General features: G+C 37.9%; 1 protein-coding gene across 3 annotated transcripts in view; it reads right to left on the reverse strand.

The window, feature by feature from the left end:
• Positions 1 to 686: 686 nt before the first annotated feature.
• The window catches only part of LOC124595784 (cyclin-C), a 43,315-nt gene continuing 23,304 nt past the window's right edge, over positions 687 to 20,697 (reverse strand). For 2 of the 3 annotated variants that reach the window (XM_047134671.1, XM_047134670.1), the window contains one exon: positions 687 to 1,138. In XM_047134671.1, coding sequence (XP_046990627.1) covers positions 936 to 1,138 — 203 coding nt within the window. In that variant the 3' untranslated portion in view covers positions 687 to 935. Of the gene's footprint in view, positions 1,139 to 7,786; positions 7,954 to 20,697 lie in introns of those variants that run through there. The other variant, XM_047134672.1, reaches the window with a different exon arrangement.

The raw sequence follows: 20,697 nt of genomic DNA on the forward strand, positions 1-20,697 counted from the left end.
CAATGAGAAAGAAAGACAAAGTGAGACAGTGTAAGTAATTAACTACACAGAGAAACTGAGTAAAAGGATTTAGAATGTTCTGGGTTAAAAGGGCATGAACGCATTATCCTACATGCCAAAATTTTTGGGAAGGAAGGCGGGATGAGGATTGGGGTGGCTGATTCCCCACTTTCCTGTCAGAGTCTTCTGAATAGGAATATATTCAACTTTTTGTGGTCTGATATGAGCATTTTTTGCTGGTTATAATTCATTAATATCAATTGACATTATATTGTAGCATGACCACATTTTACACTAACGAAGTGTGTTGTGATTTGTTGAACGTATGTGATGTTTGCCCTGAATATTAGTTTACAAGTTTATGGCCATTTTTCGGAGCACTAGAAGTAATGGTATGGTCCAGATTTGTTGTAAATTATTTGCTATGTATTCCACATCACTTATTCACTGCGAAATAAATCCCACTCTTCACTTCTGGGTACAGTGTGAAATTATAGGGAGTTAAGCATGAACAACTGGAGCATAACACACAACCCGAACTACATATTGCAGTGAAATCTTCAGTTCTCCAGCAGTGTGCAATGTAGGCAACTGAATGGGATGGAGACAAAATATTACATGAAATATGAGCAACAAGGGCAAGGGCTTTGGAATAACTCAGTCCAATAAACAAAGTAACAAACTAATACATTAAAAATATTTTATTTCTTAAATGCACATAGTGATATAAAAGAGTCAGGAGCACACACTCAATATCTCAGATATCACAATTTCTGTTTCATCAAAAATGTTTAACATAAACATTTAGTCAATTATTTTTATAATGCATAACGCATTATAATAATTAGTACAATAATAAAATAATGCTGCTGTTCAATTCATATATCTATATGTATCACCATGATTGTTGAATGCCTCTAAGAACCTTAAGTTCATTATCTGCTAGGTTGTGTTTTGGGCTTAGGCATCTTGGCAAGCAAAGCTTGTATATCTTTCTTTTCATCATACGATTTCCACAGCTCAAATAGGTTAATTACATACCTAGCAATTTCCTGTATTTTCTCTATATCAACATTCAGCTCAGCAAACCACGTTTTTAAGTCCTTGTGGAGAATTACACAAGCAATCTGAAGGCACCCTGAAATGCAGTTAATTATAATTAAGAATTTGTATTAAGCAAAAATACACTAAACTTGCTGATCAATGAAAACATTTACTCCATGCACAAGTTTGGAACTCATATTTTATTCAGGGCTTAAATAAAAACATATGCTGACTGTGTGAGGAGACTTTCTTGGCTTGCATCTCAGTCTGCCAGGGGGCATGTTTTATTGTTGATATTTCTAAGCTCAAAACTGTGTATAAGATATGTCCATTGCAACTGGCATTTTTGAGCTAGGCAGCTTGTCACTTAAATGTTTGTGGCCTATTTTAACTATCAGAAAAGGTAGTAAGGAATCTGCTGAATGTGAAGTCTTGAAATTAAAACTCCACCTATTTCAAAACCAGAGAAAGATCCACAAAAAAGTACATTTGGAACACAGTTCTCTACAAATGCAAAATGTGACCAATGAGATTGGAGAAACAAAACACTTATAAGCCTTTGAAATGTGGTGACAGAAGAGACTGTTGAAGATCAAGTACATTAATAAATTAAGAATGGAAATGTTCTGGATTAAAGTCAATGTGAAAACGTGCATACAAAGAACACGTTGCAATGAAAAGAGAGAGTGGTTGGGCATATGTTAACACAGAAGTCATTTCTTAGATCCTAGTTAAATGTATGGTAAAAGAAAACATTGTAGGAGCAGGCCTAGAGATGACTACATTAGGCAAATTGTCAATGATATGGGATGCACGAGCTGTACTGATATGAAGAGGATAGCTTGCAAGCAACAAGAACCAAGAATGGCATCAATCCAACATTAAAAGTTGATGACCAAAACAACATTGTTAAGAACGAAGCAGTGCATAACTTATTTAGAAAAGTTGTAAATATAAAATGGGGGTGTGCACACAAATTCTAGTGACTCAGAAAATAACATACATTCTACATGAAATATTTTTAAAACATGAATAAAGAGAGCAATCATGAATGATAGTATTCGTACACAGGAGTATGAGAATATTATACATCACAATCATTTGCAGATGAGAAAACTGGGTGTTCAGAAGAAAAAGCGAAGTATGCACACTGAAGATACATTACACAAAGAATTCAATGACATTATAGTGTCATTCTTCTTCAGTTCTGAAACCAGAAAACTCAAAGTCTCAAAAGTAAGTTCATATGAGGCCTACAATATGACTAAAATCATACTATGAAGTGATAGGACACATGGCCAGTCATAGTGGATGAGCAAGAAAATCTAGACTGTGGGTAATAACGAACATCACAGCTGAAAAATATTTTATTCTGCACACAATTTGTGACTGTGGTAATAGACCCTAAACAGATGCCTTACACAAACATGAGACAAGAAATTATTAGTACCACAGGCTGAATCTCATATCACATTGTTAGAGCGAAGAAGGGTTCACTCATTTTGAATTTCAACAATACTACAAGGCAAGCAGTAAATGATTAATGCAACATTTTAATAATAATCTTAATTACGCATGATCTTGTATAATATTTGATGACTTGGTAGAAGATATTTCAGCAAGTGTGCAAACTGTAGATAGTAGAGCGTGATCCCAGGAAACGTTTGTGAAACTGCCAGCAGTTCCACGTAAGTAAATGATGAAACTGTGCATAATATTTTCCCATTTTAGTAGAGTGACATGATACTGCATTCAAAAAGCAAAGGCATTTGAACTGGTTTGCAGCAACAGAAAAGAGGCAATTCTTCAAACATACAAAAACAGGCAAGTAGGTGGGAGATGAAGTGGTATCAAGCAAGGAATTTAAAGAACTGTACTGAACATCAAAATTAAAGATAGTCAGCACATGAGAACAGAATCTGAGCCATTTTTCACTGTTTTTACTAGATAATGAATGTTCTCCCATACTTCTTTCCATTTTACTGTATCTTCTATTGTGTCATTTCTATGTAGTTTCTTATTTTCTTTTTTCCCCCCCTCTTTTCTTTTGATCTTTTACTTCTAAAGGATGTCTAAGGCATTCTGATGTTCAAGATTAGTTATAAGATCAATCTGCTGAATTATAAATCTTTTACCATGAAACTCATTTATAATTTTTTCCCCATTAGGTTTTATATTACTGCAGAGAATAGTCAGGTATACTTTATTTTATTACTTTTAAAAAGGCTTCTGATAAAGTTGCAAACTAATACAAAATCAATAATCTGTACGTTTATGTAAGATCAGATGAAAAATAAAGCTAAATTGAGACAAACTAAACACCATCAAGCATGTATTAGGGAAGTGCAGTAGACCCACTTTAATTTTAAAAAAATCTCTGATTTACAATAACATAATATCTTGTGAGGAACATTGTAAAACTTGAGAATAAGCAGAAAATTTGTGCCTGGAGCAGCAATTAATGGTTTACCAACTGCGCAAATTCACTGCAACACGTGTGGAATCTTTACTATGCTGAAAACAATTCTGAAACTGATGTAGTTCAAAGGTTTAGTTTGTAATGGGTTCATTTTATTGGCACAAGTGTTTATATACATACAATAGACTCACGAGTTCTACTGGGAGGATTTATGCTTCCCACAAGTAACCATGGAGAAAATAATATGAACTCTCTTCCAAGGGAATACACAGACAATATTAACTACTAGCTGTTTGTGGATATCATGTAATTGTTTTAACGGCAATGTAAAATAGATTAGGATATATAAAGAAGAACACAGCAGTGACTTTAAGAGGAATAGGAGACATGGAAAATGCATGTGTTATAAAGTTTTCTTTACCATACACCGTAACAAATGATTGCATGTTATCCCTTTTACTATGAATTATGATTTACATGGGACACACAATTTCTGCTAAAACTGTTTATCACAATCTGATGCAACTCATTACAGCGCAGTCTCCTCTCCCCCTTCAAATCAAACCTACAGTTTTAATCTCTCTGTGCTGTAAACACAAAGAATCTACTGGCATGGGTGTCTTTTCCCTATTCCTAAGTTTAGGGTCTTACAACTTTCAACATCTTTGTTGTTTTATCATAGTCCAACATAATGAGTCACACAACCCCCACAGTGTTTTTGCTACTTCACTACTGCAGCACATATAAACATACTGTGAAATGGTTGTGTATTGTGTATGTGAAGTGCAGAAGAACATTTAAAATGCAAATGCAGTCTTATTTCAGAGTTTATTGTGGTACTATAAATTGTAGCAGCAATCAAAAATAGAACACCAATTTTCTGATTTCCAAGGATGCCAAGAGGCACCAGTACACGAATAATGTTACGAATAATACATGCTCATTTTAGGATGGTTAGTTATACTTTAGGGCCTGTGAGAAAATATTTAACATTTCCATTCACTCTTAATGTCTTCAGAACTTAACCACTTTTTCGGGTGTTACTACTGTATAAATGTCTGAACATTTCTCAACTGCAGATAAGCATATCAGGCTACAACTTTTTAGTACTTAGTTTCATACTTTAATTTCACAAAAAAGTATACTATGATACATTTTTCTGGTTACCTACTAGACTGATATATTTTTCCAGTTACCTACTAGACTAAGTGAGGAAACGTGTAGGTCCTTTTGTGCAGGCAAGAAGAAATTTGTGTGGAATGGAGTGGCAATATCATCTGATGTACCAAACCAAACCCCAGATATTTCACTCAAACACAAATTGCCCAACAGATGCACTGTGCTAGTGCAATAGGAGCAAAAAATCATCATGCTCTGTGGGTGTAACTGATGAAAGTGAATTGAGTACAGCAGTATGTGCCCATAATACACACCCCCGTGGAGGGGAGGATGCACTCATTGATTCAGGTGCACCACTCATTGATTCATCAGGTGCACCACTCAGTTCATGTAAGGAAGAAATAATTAAAAGAAACAATTGATCACCAAAAGAAGCAATTACATAAAGCTGCTAAGATTATTCATTTTTGACAAAGATGCATATAATTTAAAAAGTACAAGGAGTGTTCATTAAGTAACACAACACTTCTTTTTTCTCACCCAATTTTGGTTGAAAAATGCAGAATCTGTTGTGGGACACCACGGAGCATGTTCTAAACCACCTAAACTGTATTTGATTTTGCAGTACGAGCACACAATAACAAGATGGAGGTGCAATGAAAATAGGTCCATATTCCACTTGGGCTCAAATTAAATTTTGCATTTTTCCTTACGTTCTACAATTGTTTAGTACTATCTGAGGAAGGCAATATCAAAAGTTTTGATGACCAGAAAGTGAGAAAGTCCTAATAAATCTAAAAACTTAAAAAGGGGTTCCTTTTGTCACTATTCATTGTGATGTACACTCCTGGAAATTGAAATAAGAACACCGTGAATTCATTGTCCCAGGAAGGGGAAACTTTATTGACACATTCCTGGGGTCAGATACATCACATGATCACACTGACAGAACCACAGGCACATAGACACAGGCAACAGAGCATGCACAATGTCGGCACTAGTACAGTGTATATCCACCTTTCGCACCAATGCAGGCTGCTATTCTCCCATGGAGACGATCGTAGAGATGCTGGATGTAGTCCTGTGGAACGGCTTGCCATGCCATTTCCACCTGGCGCCTCAGTTGGACCAGCGTTCGTGCTGGACATGCAGACCGCGTGAGACGACGCTTCATCCAATCCCAAACATGCTCAATGGGGGACAGATCCGGAGATCTTGCTGGCCAGGGTAGCTGACTTAAACCTTCTAGAGCACGTTGGGTGGCACGGGATACATGCGGACGTGCATTGTCCTGTTGGAACAGCAAGTTCCCTTGCCGGTCTAGGAATGGTAGAACGATGGGTTTGATGACGGTTTGGTTGTACCGTGCACTATTCAGTGTCCCCTCGACGATCACCAGTGGTGTACGGCCAGTGTAGGAGATCGCTCCCCACACCATGATGCCGGGTGTTGGCCCTGTGTGCCTCGGTCATATGCAGTCCTGATTGTGGCGCTCACCTGCACGGCGCCCAACACGCATACGACCATCATTGGCACCAAGGCAGAAGCGACTCTCATCGCCCCTCCATTCACGCCTGTCGCGACACCACTGGAGGCGGGCTGCACGATGTTGGGGCGTGAGCGGAAGACGGCCTAACGGTGTGCGGGACCGTAGCCCAGCTTCATGGAGACGGTTGCGAATGGTCCTCGCCGATACCCCAGGAGCAACAGTGTCCCTAATTTGCTGGGAAGTGGCGGTGCGGTCCCCTACGGCACTGCGTAGGATCCTACGGTCTTGGCGTGCATCCGTGCGTCGCTGCGGTCCGGTCCCAGGTCGACGGGCACGTGCACCTTCCGCCGACCACTGGCGACAACATCGATGTACTGTGGAGACCTCACGCCCCACGTGTTGAGCAATTCGGCGGTACGTCCACCCGGCCTCCCGCATGCCCACTATACGCCCTCGCTCAAAGTCCGTCAACTGCACATACGGTTCACGTCCACGCTGTCGCGGCATGCTACCAGTGTTAAAGACTGCGATGGAGCTCCGTATGCCACGGCAAACTGGCTGACACTGACGGTGGCGGTGCACAAATGCTGCGCAGCTAGCGCCATTCGACGGCCAACACCGCGGTTCCTGGTGTGTCCGCTGTGCCGTGATTGTGATCATTGCTTGTACAGCCCTCTCGCAGTGTCCGGAGCAAGTATGGTGGATCTGACACACCAGTGTCAATGTGTTCTTTTTTCCATTTCCAGGAGTGTATTTCAGTATGTTTTTCTGCTATAACTACAGAGTCAAACTAGTTATAACATTCACAGTTTAACTGTGCATTACCAAGGCAATCGAGATGATGATAGCAAAATTGTTGTGTGTCAGCTGCAGCATACATCATGTAAATAGCCATCAGGTTTTAAAATGTGTAAATGTGTTTTACATTGTATAAATTTTGTTGAAGTTCGCAGCAGACTTTTCTTATGGAATGGATTTATAGAATTATCAGTTTGTCTTTTTATTGTGTAATGCTACTGATGTGCTAGTTTAATTTGGGATAAAGTATAGCATACTTTGTGTTACCATATTTTGCGGTTAATGTGGGTTAATGTGAAAAATTAGTGTAGACGAGAAAAATTGTGTAAATGTCACACTATGGCCCATGAAGCCTTAACCACTACTGTTTCCTTTTAAAGGAGAAAACCAGCATCCCTATTGCCATAGGGCCCATGTCTGACAGCTGTGCAACAGCAGCCATGAATGAGTTTCTGTACAACAGATTCCCAAACCTGATAAGGATTTTTTTATGCAAGATCCCAAACTGATGATACATTTCTGTAAGTGCCAGAGGCCAAAGCTTGAAGAGGCCTCTTTTAGGATCCTAACTCTATGTTTACTTCAAGCTACTTGAATTTTTTTTATAGGTTTCATTAATTTGCCGCAGAATGTCATGAGGAAACCTGTACTACATACCACATAATGTCAATGATGCAAATATTTGGGGAAAAAAGTTTTAATAAGGGAGAACACAAAAAGAGACACTTTTGAAATAATGTGCTTCAATAATTCAAGTCTCAGAATTATGAGTTTCCTATAAATTCGAGCTGCATAAAAGGGAGGGGGGGGGGGGGGGGGGGGGGGAGGAGATTACTGTACTGTATAGCGATCCTCGATGTTTCCCCCACACTCATGCCATAACAACTGCCAAACTACTCACTCCCCCTTGTTGTGTCTTTGTCAATGACCTCATGCATATGCTTCTCCTGGTATTTAATTGTATACACAGCCAAACCATCTGTTGTTAACTGATGTTTTACATTTGTCGTTGTTGATACAGTACAGAGATGTGTTTAGTTTTCTTTCTTGACTGGATTTGTATGTAAACCTTCTAAAATGAGTGCTGTAACAAAGAAACAAAATTCATGTCTTTGATTGTTAAGTCAGAAACATTGAAACTACTAAATAAAGAAGACAATAAAAAATTTGCACTCCTATACTGTGTCCACAAAGTTACTAAAGTGAGGTTCTTACGTGATTTATTCTTTTCAATGTCCCTACAAGCATTTCGACAATATGACTTTTCAACAGTTTGAGATGGTCTTGGTCCCTTCCACCTCGAACTATCAAGACTCTACTGTACCTCAAATTACTAGATTCACAAAAAAGAGAAAACTATTTTTTATTGTATCCCTTATTCCATTTCAGTTTTAGAAAAAGAATTTTGTAGAGCTGGATGCTGTAGCAATGTGCAAATAAATACATAAAATAAAATAAAAACAAAAAAATAAATTACTTGCAGTTTTACTGACTCGAGCTCACTTCCTAGCCATCAAGATTTTTGAGATTATCTCCCACAGAGAACGCTAAACAACTTTAGAACAGAAACGATAGCAGATTTGAGGAACAGCAGAATATTGGTCCTCCAACTTGTCGTCATTTTTTAGGGCCTTATATGTTTGCGGTTCAATACCAAATATAGTTTTTGGGTGCTTTTTGAAAAAGTGAGGCAAAGTTATCATTTTTGACGTTTTTAGAAAAATCGTCCACTTTGCCCTCAATTTGTACACTACTGGAAAGCTACTACATGCAAATTTTCAGGTGTATCCCGCAATTACTTCCAGTGATATAAAAAGATAAGGTTCAAATTTTTTCAGAGTGTATATTTTTTGGCCAACTTTGCTTCAAATTATCCCTATGCAAATCGTTCAGAAATTTATTTTAGTATTTCATTTAAAAGAGCACAAAAGGTTGTACAAGACAGCATAGTTTTGTGTCTTTCAATAACATATTTCCAGAGATACTGTGCCTTAAAGTAGCCGATAATGCGTGGGTGCACGGTTGATAGCTGTGCTATGGGGTCACACAAATTACTATACTTCACCAAGTATTAAACTGGCGAAAGTAAAACTTTACCAATGTTCATTGGTAATATGTGGAAATGTTCCTACAAAATTTCAGAAAAATATGTGAATGGAATGGCCTAGTTGCAGGTTTTCCTAATGGCTGTTGTGAGGAAATAAACCTGCTTACTGTAAAGTATTTTGTAAGATTAAGAGTCTATTTCATTCTCAGATTCAGGAATGATGAACTATCACAAAACGAGAAGGAAGAAAGTACTTGCAGTTTCGGTTGTTAACACCAGTTATTATTTGGAAGAAATATTATATGTTTGCTCAGCCAATTACTGCAGATCTTTATTTGTACCCATATTTCCTTTTCCTGTCTTTTTAATGCTGTTGATTTTAGTATTGAACTGCTTCCTTAATAACACTATCCCAACAGCTGGAAATGCGTGGCAGAATCTTCCTGCTGTTATTTCCCACACGATGACTGATGCCAATGCAATGTTCTGCAAAAGCAGATTTCCTCAAATGTTGTAAGTGTGTGTGTGATACTTATGGTCAGCTCACTGGTCCTTGATGATCCTAATGGTCTGACCAATATATATGATATGATGATATGCCACAACTGCGAGGAATATGACAGACACCTGCCTTACAAAATCAAGATCAGTCTTTATGAATCATAAGAGAGTCTTTAATCTTATATGATGGTTAAAAAACACATTTCACATCATATTTCCACAAAATATGACCAACTGTATGGGAAATATCCTGTGTAATGCAAAAAGACTGTAGCCTTTGGTGCTACCTTCATACTATCATCACTCATGGGTTGGTCGATAGTGCATTGCACATCTGATGTGTTTTTCATTACAACCATTCTGATGAAAGGGTGGGCTAACTCAGCTGACAAACTTTCAGGATCTGACATGACATGGGTCCTGTGACCCAGTGTACGAAATACCTCTTCATGCTGAGCCTGATGGTAACAGTTATCAGCCTGCCGATACAACTCTGAGTACACTGACTTCCTATAATGGCATGTCCCAACATACCATCAACCTTCCTCCTCACCAAACACATCAAGAAAGCGAAGGCGAACATCCTTTTGCATCTCTATCATGAAATGGTTATTCGTCAGCTCCAAGACACGTTCCTTGAAGTCTTCCATAAACAAATTGACAAAAAGTAGTGACAAAGGGCTTGCTATAGTCAAAATATATTCATTAAATCGACACCAAACCTAACCTCAATTAACCGTAACCAGTCAGACCGAGGACCATGAGTTAAGAGAAACTGCATCACAATGTACTAAAATATCAGAGTCATTCAGAGGCATTCCCAGTAATTTCTGGACGAAATCCAGTGAATTCTTAATGTGATGCTCTCAACAATCTACTGGTGGGCTCTACACAGTAGCAACATATTTTGCTACACAATATGTTGAAGCACTAATGTTACTCACAATCGGTCTAAGAGGAACACCTTCCTTATGGATCTTAAATGCTATATAATCTAGGAGTCATCACAATAAGAATTAAATCTCTTGATAATCTCCTGTAACAAGGAACTTTTCTTCAAGAGATTGTTAGTCTGTGTCTCAACACTTTTCCTAAGGTCAGCACTGATCCTACAATACACCGTATCAGGCAGTAAACACTGCATCTCCTGAACATAATCTTGCTTGTCCGGTACCATATTCTATTGCGGGACACTGGCTTATATATGATATAGTAACATGAAGTGTCTGGCACGCACTTCCAGCTACTGCGATAGTGTTATTAAGGAACCAGTTTAAATTAAATTAGTGAGTGACCTTATAAATAGAGATGGCTTTCTGGATATTCTCTGCAAACCACAGTTTTAAATTCCCTTACACAGCACCTCCCACCTGCATTTGTACCTTGAAAATGACAGGGTGTGCACCCATCAAACTATCAGCAGTTGTTGAAGATGTCACCTTATGCATTCCTACAAGTTATTCGAACATTCTATATACCAGGAGAAACTCAGGTTTCACATTCAGTTGCAAGAGTCCCCAACAGAGTTCAAGCTATCATAAAGGTATTACCTCATATTGATATCCATTAACAGATGCTCAGATACTTTTGATGAGATAGCGTATTTAGTGTCAATGATAACTCACCCTTTTATTCTTTTAATGACAGATGTTTGTAAAGAAGAGAAAGCATAAAACAAGGATTCAGATACTGAGAAATTTGATGAATTAAGGATACTGCTGTAGAGGCAAGTTGCAGCCCTCATTTATTATGAAACATTTATGTCTGTGTAATGTTTTACAATGTCTCTCTAAAATACAATACAAATATCTGTACTGTGGTGTACATTCAAATGCTGTTTTCAAATTTAGTGTGACACATTATAAATTTGTGTTGCAGTTTTAGTATTTTTCTTCTGATTGCATGATTTTGCAGTCAATGCATTTGTCCAACCACGGGGAAAAAGTCAATTTACTGTAAATTCAAAATATGTTATTTTGATCATCGAAATGGAATGAAGACAAACAAGTAGTACAGTCTAGATAATTGTTAGTAAAACACAATAGACGGTTTTTAAAATAAAACATGTGCCAAGCATAGGGTCAATTCCACCTGTCTGCTTTAATCCAATGTGCTGTGTGAGATCACGAGTTAACAATGCAAAGGATGTAAGTGTCCAGTTATTAAATGTTATCTGTGATTCACTTAGTAACTGGTGTAAACTATGATGATTGTAAACTACACTGTTTATTCAAAAGGTGTCACTAGTTACGAGGGTGTTGTTAGGGTAGAACCTTAGAACACAGCTGAACTGTTGCTAGAGAAACTAGTAGCAATTAATCTTATATTCCTGTTTCTCAGGAATGTTTCTCTGGCTGTATCCGTATCTGGCATGATTTCCAAGGGTAACATTAGACAGGGATCTAAGAGCACAATTAGACTGTTATAATGTTCCTTCTCACAATTATTTGGCTGTTTTTGTAATGTGGCAAGTTTGTTGATGGTTAGGTTAGGTAGGAACCTAAGTGCATAACTCAAAAAAGCTGTGAGTGAAATGAGTAGTGATATTATTTATAATCTTGGTTCTTACAACTAGTAGGCTGACTGTTTCAAATGTGATATCATGGAGAAGGCATATTTGAAATGGAATGTTTTTTAGGGGTCGTATAGGGGCTGTTCCAGCAGTGTGATCATGCTGTAAGGCATGTCAATGCAGAGCTGGAGGGGGTGCTAACGACTGCTGGCAGGGCACACACTGTGATAGTGCCAGTGGGGCTATTGGGAGACAGGGTTACATTAGGCATGGTCTGCAACTTGACAAGTTTGGGAAAGGGAGGTTCGTGGAGTCACCAGTGTGAGTATGTTGGGTGGGTGTGGGGTCACACATGGTGTAATACATGCTGTCATCGGCAGGAGAGGTAGGCCTTTTTTACGATAAACCACTTAAAAGTATTTCAGGCAGATTAGAGACTTCTGCATGGTGAACGTTGTAAATAGAATGTACCACGCTAGAGTGTGCAAGCACCATGGAGTTTTGCTCAGAATTATCTATTATTCATCAAAACATGCAGTCCAATAAAAATAAAATACATCAGCTTGAAGTTGAAGTCCTTAAACAGCATCATAATGTGTGTTACGTGGCACTGGTGTAGAGATTATGAATTACAGCATTGACAGGGTGTTCGCAAATTCCATTTACAAACTTCTAGGACTTACAGAGGGGAGTGAGTACATAATATTTTTAATAGAAACCCATGTCCAGAAACATACCAATTACATTCTATGATGATTTCAATTCAGATATCTAATGCATCCACGTCTGCTGATGGAAAGAGAAAAGGCTCAGGGTTGCTTGTCCGGGCACGCAATAGGGTAGACAGGATGACATGTACCACAGCAGACCATCACCTGTACAGACTACTACTTCTGGGGTCATATGCTAAGTTTAATTTGCGAGATTCCTGTAGAGACAAAGGAAGATCTGCTGGCACGAGTTCTGGCTGCTGTACTAGAAACTGAAGAAACACCAGGTGAGATGGATAGTGCGTATCAGGTCATGCTTAGTACGTACACTGGTGTTCGCTGGATTCTTTTCTATTTTGGAATAATGTACACATACAATGTTCAAGTGTTAATACAAGTGAATGTGCTTAAGAGATAACAGATGTTTCATTATGTTTCCTGTCGAACTGTTACCTAATAACTGTACTGGGACACACCTAATTCAATTCCTCAAGCAGATGTGTATGACTTAAATGCCTGAACTGAAACTTTCGTAAAAAGGAAACAGTACGTTTCCAGATCTTCCTATTCAAAATATTATGTACTCACTCCCCTCTAAAAGCCTAGACATTTATAATGGAAATTTGTGAACATCCTGTAGTATTAACATCGTATGGATGTGCAAGATGCTACTAAGATTTACCTTGAAGGGTGGGGATTCATTATCTATATCAGAGGTGGCACACGATTTAAAGTGAGTAGATCTACCTACATTTAGTGTCTATAAACACTAATAACTGTCAGCCATTGAAGAAACAAAGCTAGCTGATTACAAGGTGATCATTATGTGTATTTACTGTTCACTAAGCAGTAATGTGGACACTTTCTTCAATAAATTAACTAAAGCCTTGGAAGTGGTTTCCATCCCCAAAACTAGCCTAATAGTATGTAGAGACATGAATATTAATACAGGTGTTCAGTGTGAAATTAGTAATAACTTCCTAAACATTTTGAGACTTTCACTGTGGCACAAATGGTAAACACTGCCACAAGGATTTGAAAAAGTTCAGCTCCAATTTTGGGCCATATACTTAGACACATTGACAGCATAAAAGTACTAATAAGGTCCTGGCATTTTGTATCATTACTGCCAGACAATAAAGCTAAAGACAGACTCAGTGAAACCTGCAAAACTGCAGCCCTACAAAAGCATTTTCTCAGATCATAAGATACATACTTTTTCTACATCATTGGCAAATCGAACCTGGTATGAGGCATGTACAGAAAGCAATGTAGATGTTAAGTTCTCTAAATTTTGCACATTGATTAAATTAGTTTTTGAAGTAACATTTTCAAAAGTAGCCACTTCAACTGCAGCAGCTAAGGAAAATGGATGGACAACTGCAGGTGTCAGAAAGTCTTCAAATTTCTCAGTTCTTTGCAGAAGCCTAATCCACAGTTCCTTGAGCACTACTACACGTATAGAAAAATATACAGGAGGGTACTGCTTGGGGCAAAAAATCATTCAATGACACATTAGTATATAATGCAGAAAATAAAAGCAAAGTTGTGTGGAGTGTTGTACAATAATAAACTGAGAAAGATAGACAAGTATGGCAACATACAAATTAAAGATGGGGATACAATAACAAAGTCCTCAGGAATTAGGGAATTTTGAAATTATTGCTCTGATGTTTGTGGAGAAGCTGCAGCAAAATCTCCCTAAAACACATGTAGCACCCACAATGATTTACACAACAACCAAAGTGGAAATGTTTCCCACAATAGAGCTTGAAGTTAAGAACACAACACAACAATTATAATAAAAGAGGTCAGCAGGCATAGATGAAGTTCCTGTCTATGACCTGAAGGTGTGCATAGATGTCATACAAGGCCCATTAACGAATACAATAAAAGAATTTAATGATTATAAAGAATTCGCCTCGATTGCAAATAGAAACCGGATGTTGACCTAGGTTTCGGCGCGGATAACCACACCTTCTTCGGAACACACTAAAACTACAAACTGCCTAAAGAGGCATGGTCCAACATTAATACAGAATGCCCAAAAGGGCAAAAGACTCGCATAAAACATAAAATAAATGGTACATGTGTACCGTGTCAATAGCTGTACTTAGCTCAAACGTCAGAAGCGTGCTTCCTCACCCCAGCCAACATTCAGTGGGCCGCGGACTCTCAGGTAAATTGAGGCGGCGCCGAATTGACCATCCGTGACACCAAGCAACCGCATGAATGCATCAGCTATCTTCTGTGTCATGTGGTAGAATGTGAAGCACTGAGCAACGGGATAAAATATTCAAAAAAATTTTTGTTTTTTAACTGGAGTTGGTCATTAAGGATGCAGTCTCTGTCATACCATAGATGTTTAAAAATCTCCATTTCTTCTAATATGTCTAATTTCATACCCTTAACTTCAGAATGAAGCAGCTCAGTACTGGCCAAGGGATTAGGCACGTGAGCCATTTGTACAAAATGTTCCCTTAATTTTAGTTATGACGGCTGCCCTTACAAATGTGGGCACACTAATACAATACACAAGTTTTTTTCTTTCATTTAAAGCCTTATAATGAGTAATTCTTGTATATGTTGACAGTATTCTCACTTCTTACAAGCTCCAATATTTCTAATACGGTCCAAATAGCCATTCCACTTAGTTGTTATTATCCAAATTGAATATGGTGATGCAAGGATGTTTAAAGTCATATTCATTCCAAGTCCGAGCTCTGACCTAAAATTAGGAAATAAATCCTTAACCTTTTTTAAAAAGGTTTGAAGTGACGTCGTAGGTCTCTTCACGCATATACATGTAACTTTGCATACCATTTTGGTAACACCTGATAGCACTAATCACTTTGACCTCTGTCGGTAAATAGATAATAAGGGCAATGAAAGCGGCGCTGTACATCCTTTCACGCATGTATATTAAGCCCATTACATTACTTGACCTTTCACGTCAACAACTATTAGAACATAAAGGTAGTTTGTCTGTTCCACAAGCTATATGCGTTCACAGATCTCACTTTATTAAGCTTCATGGTTCAGTATCTCAAGTACCTGATTTTAAGAACCAGTTTAGCTTTAGGTTCTTTTTACACTATTTTGGTACATATCCAATAGCACTATTCAAAATTACCTCTGTCGGTCATTAGATATTAAGAGCAATGAAGGGACATTGTATGTCCTCTCACAAAATTGCATTCAGACTGTCATACTAATTTGACCCTTTTCTGGTCAACAGCACTTAGAATTTAATATAGTAACTTTACACACTTATCCAAGCATAGTCATCAAATACTATCACTGACCCCAAGTAATTGAAAAATGGGTTATTCGTCCCCCATATTTTTAGACTGCTTCTAGCTGATGGTATTTTGTCTGTCCTGCGTGCACACGTTTTGACCATCCATGGAATTTGTTATCCCACATATATAGTTTCAGCCTATCCACGTTCTATAATTCTATAAAATTGTCCTCGAGCTAGGACATTATACATACACAAGCATTAACTTCCTGTGCCTTTGACCCAGTCATCGCATCACTTTCGTAACACATTTTATGCCAATCACATGGAAGGAGACAATTTCTCAATTTGCGCATGCGCGTTTCTTTCTGACATTCTCACAGCCTAGCTGTCGGCGCCACCTCAGTTTACCTGAGAGCCCGCGGCCCACCGAACGTTGGCTGGGGTGAGGAAGCACGCTTCTGACATTTGAGCTAAGTACACCTATTGAAATGATACACATGTACCATTTATTTTACATTTTGTGCGAGTCTTTTGCCCTTTTGGGCGTTCTGTATTAATGTTGGACCATGCCTCTTTAGGCAGTTTGTAGTTTTAGTGTGTTCCGAAGAAGGCATGGTTATCCGCACCGAAACCTAGGTCAACATCCGGTTTCTATCTGCAATCAAGGCGGATTCCTTATAATCATTAAAATATTCACGATTGCTGATGCGCTGCGATGTTAAAAGTTCTCAATAAAAGAATCCTTTAGTTCAGATATTTCCCACAGTACCTAAAGTGTGCATGAGTAGTGTCCTTACTAAAGTAAGATAACGCAAAAAGTATGGAAAACTATAGGCCTGTTCCACTGCCGTCTTAATTTTCAAAAATAACTGAAGCAATCATGAACGAGAGACTGATAAGTTACTTGTATAAATACAGCATCTTTAATGAAGCACAGTTTGGTTTCAGGCATTTTCCTATACTTGTCCAAGGCTTTTAACACAGGTGACAAAATACTACTGAGGAAGTTAGGAATGCTAGATACAAGACAAACAATGAATGAGTGGTTTCAGCCTTATTTGGAAAACAGGATGCAGTACGAAGATATCATTCACAAGTCTTATAATGACAAAACTTTAGCAGAACAACTGTCAGACAAAAAATACATAAATATAGCTGCTCCTCAGGGTAGTGTATTGGGTCTAATCCTGTTCTTGATGTCTATCAATGATTTTCCAGACAGTTCAAGGCATGGAGAAAAAGTTCTCTTTGCCAATGACACCAACATTATAGTCACTCGTAAAACATCACAACTCCTATTAGGGAAAGCAAATGAAACCCCCAAGGATGTTTATAATCAGGCAGCATGTAATAAATTAAAAACTAACAGTATGCACATCAGCACGAAGAGAGAAAGCAACTCTGTCACTTTAAGCATAGATGATAAATCAATAGAGTGTACAGCAAACACAAAATTTTTAGGGACGAACATTGTCAGCTAACATGGAGTGAACATTCAAAGATACTGACAAAAATAATGTCATCAGCATGCTATGCTCTTAGATTTTAGCATCAGTTTGTAAAAGCCAATGTCTTATGGTGACACACTATGCCTACATACACTAAATTCTTAGCTATGGGATTATTTTCCGGGGATAAAAGACACTAAACATGGAAACAGTTTTTGAACTGCACAAAAGGGCCATGAGAATCGTAACTGAAAATAGTAGTTGGGCTCATTGTACAGAGCTATTTTTAAAAAAAGGGCATCCTTACTGCACCAAGTGAGAAAATACACCAATCTGTTCTGCATACCAGGGAAAATAATAATAAATACTGCACTCATAGTTCTATATACAATCATGAAACAAGAGCCAGTTGGGAGTTACATTTACCCAGGAAAAACAAAGAAAACACTCATAACAACATTTTATATGCAGGAATAAAATCATACAAAGGAAGTGAAAAAGATTACTACCACATGTCATTAAAAAGGCAGCTAAAATGTTCTACACAAGTAATGTATATTACACAATTAAAGATTACTTAGAGGACCCACAGTAGTGGATAGTAATGAAAGGGGATAAATACAGCACCTTGTCACATTCAATACTTGATTATGGTTTACTGCTTTCACAAATACCATGTGTCATGATGTATAATGCATGATAGTAATACCTATTGGCTTAATTTTTCAGGTGGACAGTAGAACATAATTGAATATGGAGTCCAGAACTGAGTCATGGGGCACAGCAGCATCTTCTCAGTTCAGGAGTCATCGGTGGGTAGTGAAGAAGAAAACTGTGTTTCATATGGCAAGCTACATGATACAATTTGTGGGTTAAATGAAGAAATATTATTCATTAGAGAATTACTGAATGAGGCACTGCAGCTGTTAGGACACTGATCTCATATATGGGAGGCTTGAGCTGTCCGGCCATCCTGATTTGAGTTTTCCTGAATCACTAAGGCTTATGACAGGATGGTTCCTTAAACAGAGCCACAACTGATTACCTGTCCTATCCCCATAGGCTACCTGTCATAGCCTCTAAAATGATGTTATGTAAGCTGTGTTATATTTATAAATAAGTACAGTAGTACCAGGTTTCCATTATAGAACATACATGAATCTGAACAATTCTCCAGTAAATTATATTCATTAATAAATTTAACAAGACATTCACACCAGCATTTTGAGGCTTTCTTTAAACTGTAGAGACTCTTCAGCCGTTCACATACCCGTCAGTGCCATCATCATAGGCCTCTGGTTAATACATGTAAATTTCCCCCTTCAAAGTACCATTGTGATATTAAGCCCTTACATCAAATTGCCTTCTACTCCAATCCTACTGAATTCCAACACTCAAGAGGGCTCTCATAATCTCAAATCTTGCTACAGGGCTAAATATATGAACATAATCCGTTACAAATAATTCAGTAAATCCTTTTGCCACCAACAGAACCTTATACGGAACCACTTCATTATTTGCATTTAATTTTGTAGCAAAATTAAATCCCATGTTTTAGTTTCCTTCAGAGAATTCGTTTCTTCCTCCACTACTTTCTTCTGTCTTCTGTTGTTCACGAATTCCAGGCCACACTGCTTCTTTACAATTCCTTGGTGTCTCACAAAGAAGCAGCATTCCTTGTTGATGGGATGACAACATTATGGTTTCTTCAAATTTTGAATTGCATTCTCTGTCTTCATTTCATGCTTAGAGTTGCTCTCAACTTGTCCCTCAGGATCATAAAATAGTTGCTAACCTTTTTGTTACTTACATCTTGATTCATACAATTCATCATCAAAGCCAATGTTTTCTCATTCACTTTCTGTAACTTCTTCCTTTTCATCTATATCTGACATCAACAATCCTTTTAGTCACAATTCTGTGGTTTCTGTAACTTTTTTACAACTGAGCTGTACATTTCTTCACACAGGAAACCTTTTTTCACGAAAATAAACACGATACCCACACTACTCATAAGCAACCACGTATCATTTTGAAGATTTAGCATTTAACTTCTTCCATTTTTGCGTGAGAATCCACGCATTGCTTTCTGTACCGCATATCACCAAATTATCAAAACAACCTTGATGGCACATATGGGATTCAATTTCAGAAACAGGAATACAACAGATGAAAATTTTTGCGTTTTACAATACAATGCAAACTGTAAAGATAAGTAACACACAAAGAATAAGCAAAAGGAGCTATGCTCGTGGAACATCTACATAAACACAACTTCAGCACAACCAATGTCTAAGAGACTTTAAATGCATAAATGAAATTTCAATGCTCCCATTGTTTCAGCATCTTAAAATCCATTTCTGACTATGTTCAAACTTGTACCAACATCAGAAACCTATCCTTGCTCAGTAGTTTGGTTAAAATGACCATATACTGTTTTTCACTTGGAACATACCGGAGAATGATCACTCCGTCTTCCTACTTCTCTCTTATGAAACGATATCTGATATCAATGTATCTCAATCTTTTGTGAAATTCTGCATTTTTTATGAGTATTATCACAGTCTGATTATCCACATAGATTTTTGTTGCTTCATCACACTGATTTCTGAAATGACTCAAACTTTGGCTATCACATGATGTCTTTTACAGCCATGCCAGCTGTTACATATTCCACTTCCGTGGTGAATAAAGACACCATTCTTTGATGCTGCGAGAACCACGTTATCAGTCATTTGCTAACAGAAAAATAAAACCACAAGTAGGTCATCTTGTTTCTACGGCTCCAGCATAACCCCTGTCACTATACCAAACATGCTCATCTTGCCTTCACCCTTTCTGTACAGGATATCAAAATCTATCAAGCACTGCAAGTACTTGAAAATGCCTATGACAGCTTCATAATGGCTCTCATCATAAGTGTTCAAGTATTTTCTCACTGCACACACTATGAACACCAGATGTGGCTGATTAAGAGTAGCGAGAAATAAAAGTTAATCATTTGCTTCCCTGAATGAAAATTTCGATATAAATTATTCATTTTAATCCAGTGAAGACAATTTCACATTTGGATTCACTGAAATGGATACAGGATTTGAATTTTCCATGCTAAAACTTTTCAAGATTCATGTTGCATATGCTGTTTGGTGCACAAGCGTTTTTTCTTCTCCACTTCACTCAATTTCCATTCCACAAGAGACTCCCTTTTGAAACTGTTATTACAAACATTTTTGCCATTTTGTCTACAATGACTTTGACAGATTCTTTGCTTTTTCCAATCAATAACCCATTGTCTCCATGAAAATGGAAATGAGCGTTCGGCGTCATTGGCCAGGAGGCTCCTTATGGGTCAGGTCCAGCCGCCCT

Source organism: Schistocerca americana, chromosome 2 (genome assembly GCF_021461395.2).
Source record: "Schistocerca americana isolate TAMUIC-IGC-003095 chromosome 2, iqSchAmer2.1, whole genome shotgun sequence".
NCBI lineage: Eukaryota > Metazoa > Arthropoda > Insecta > Orthoptera > Acrididae > Schistocerca > Schistocerca americana.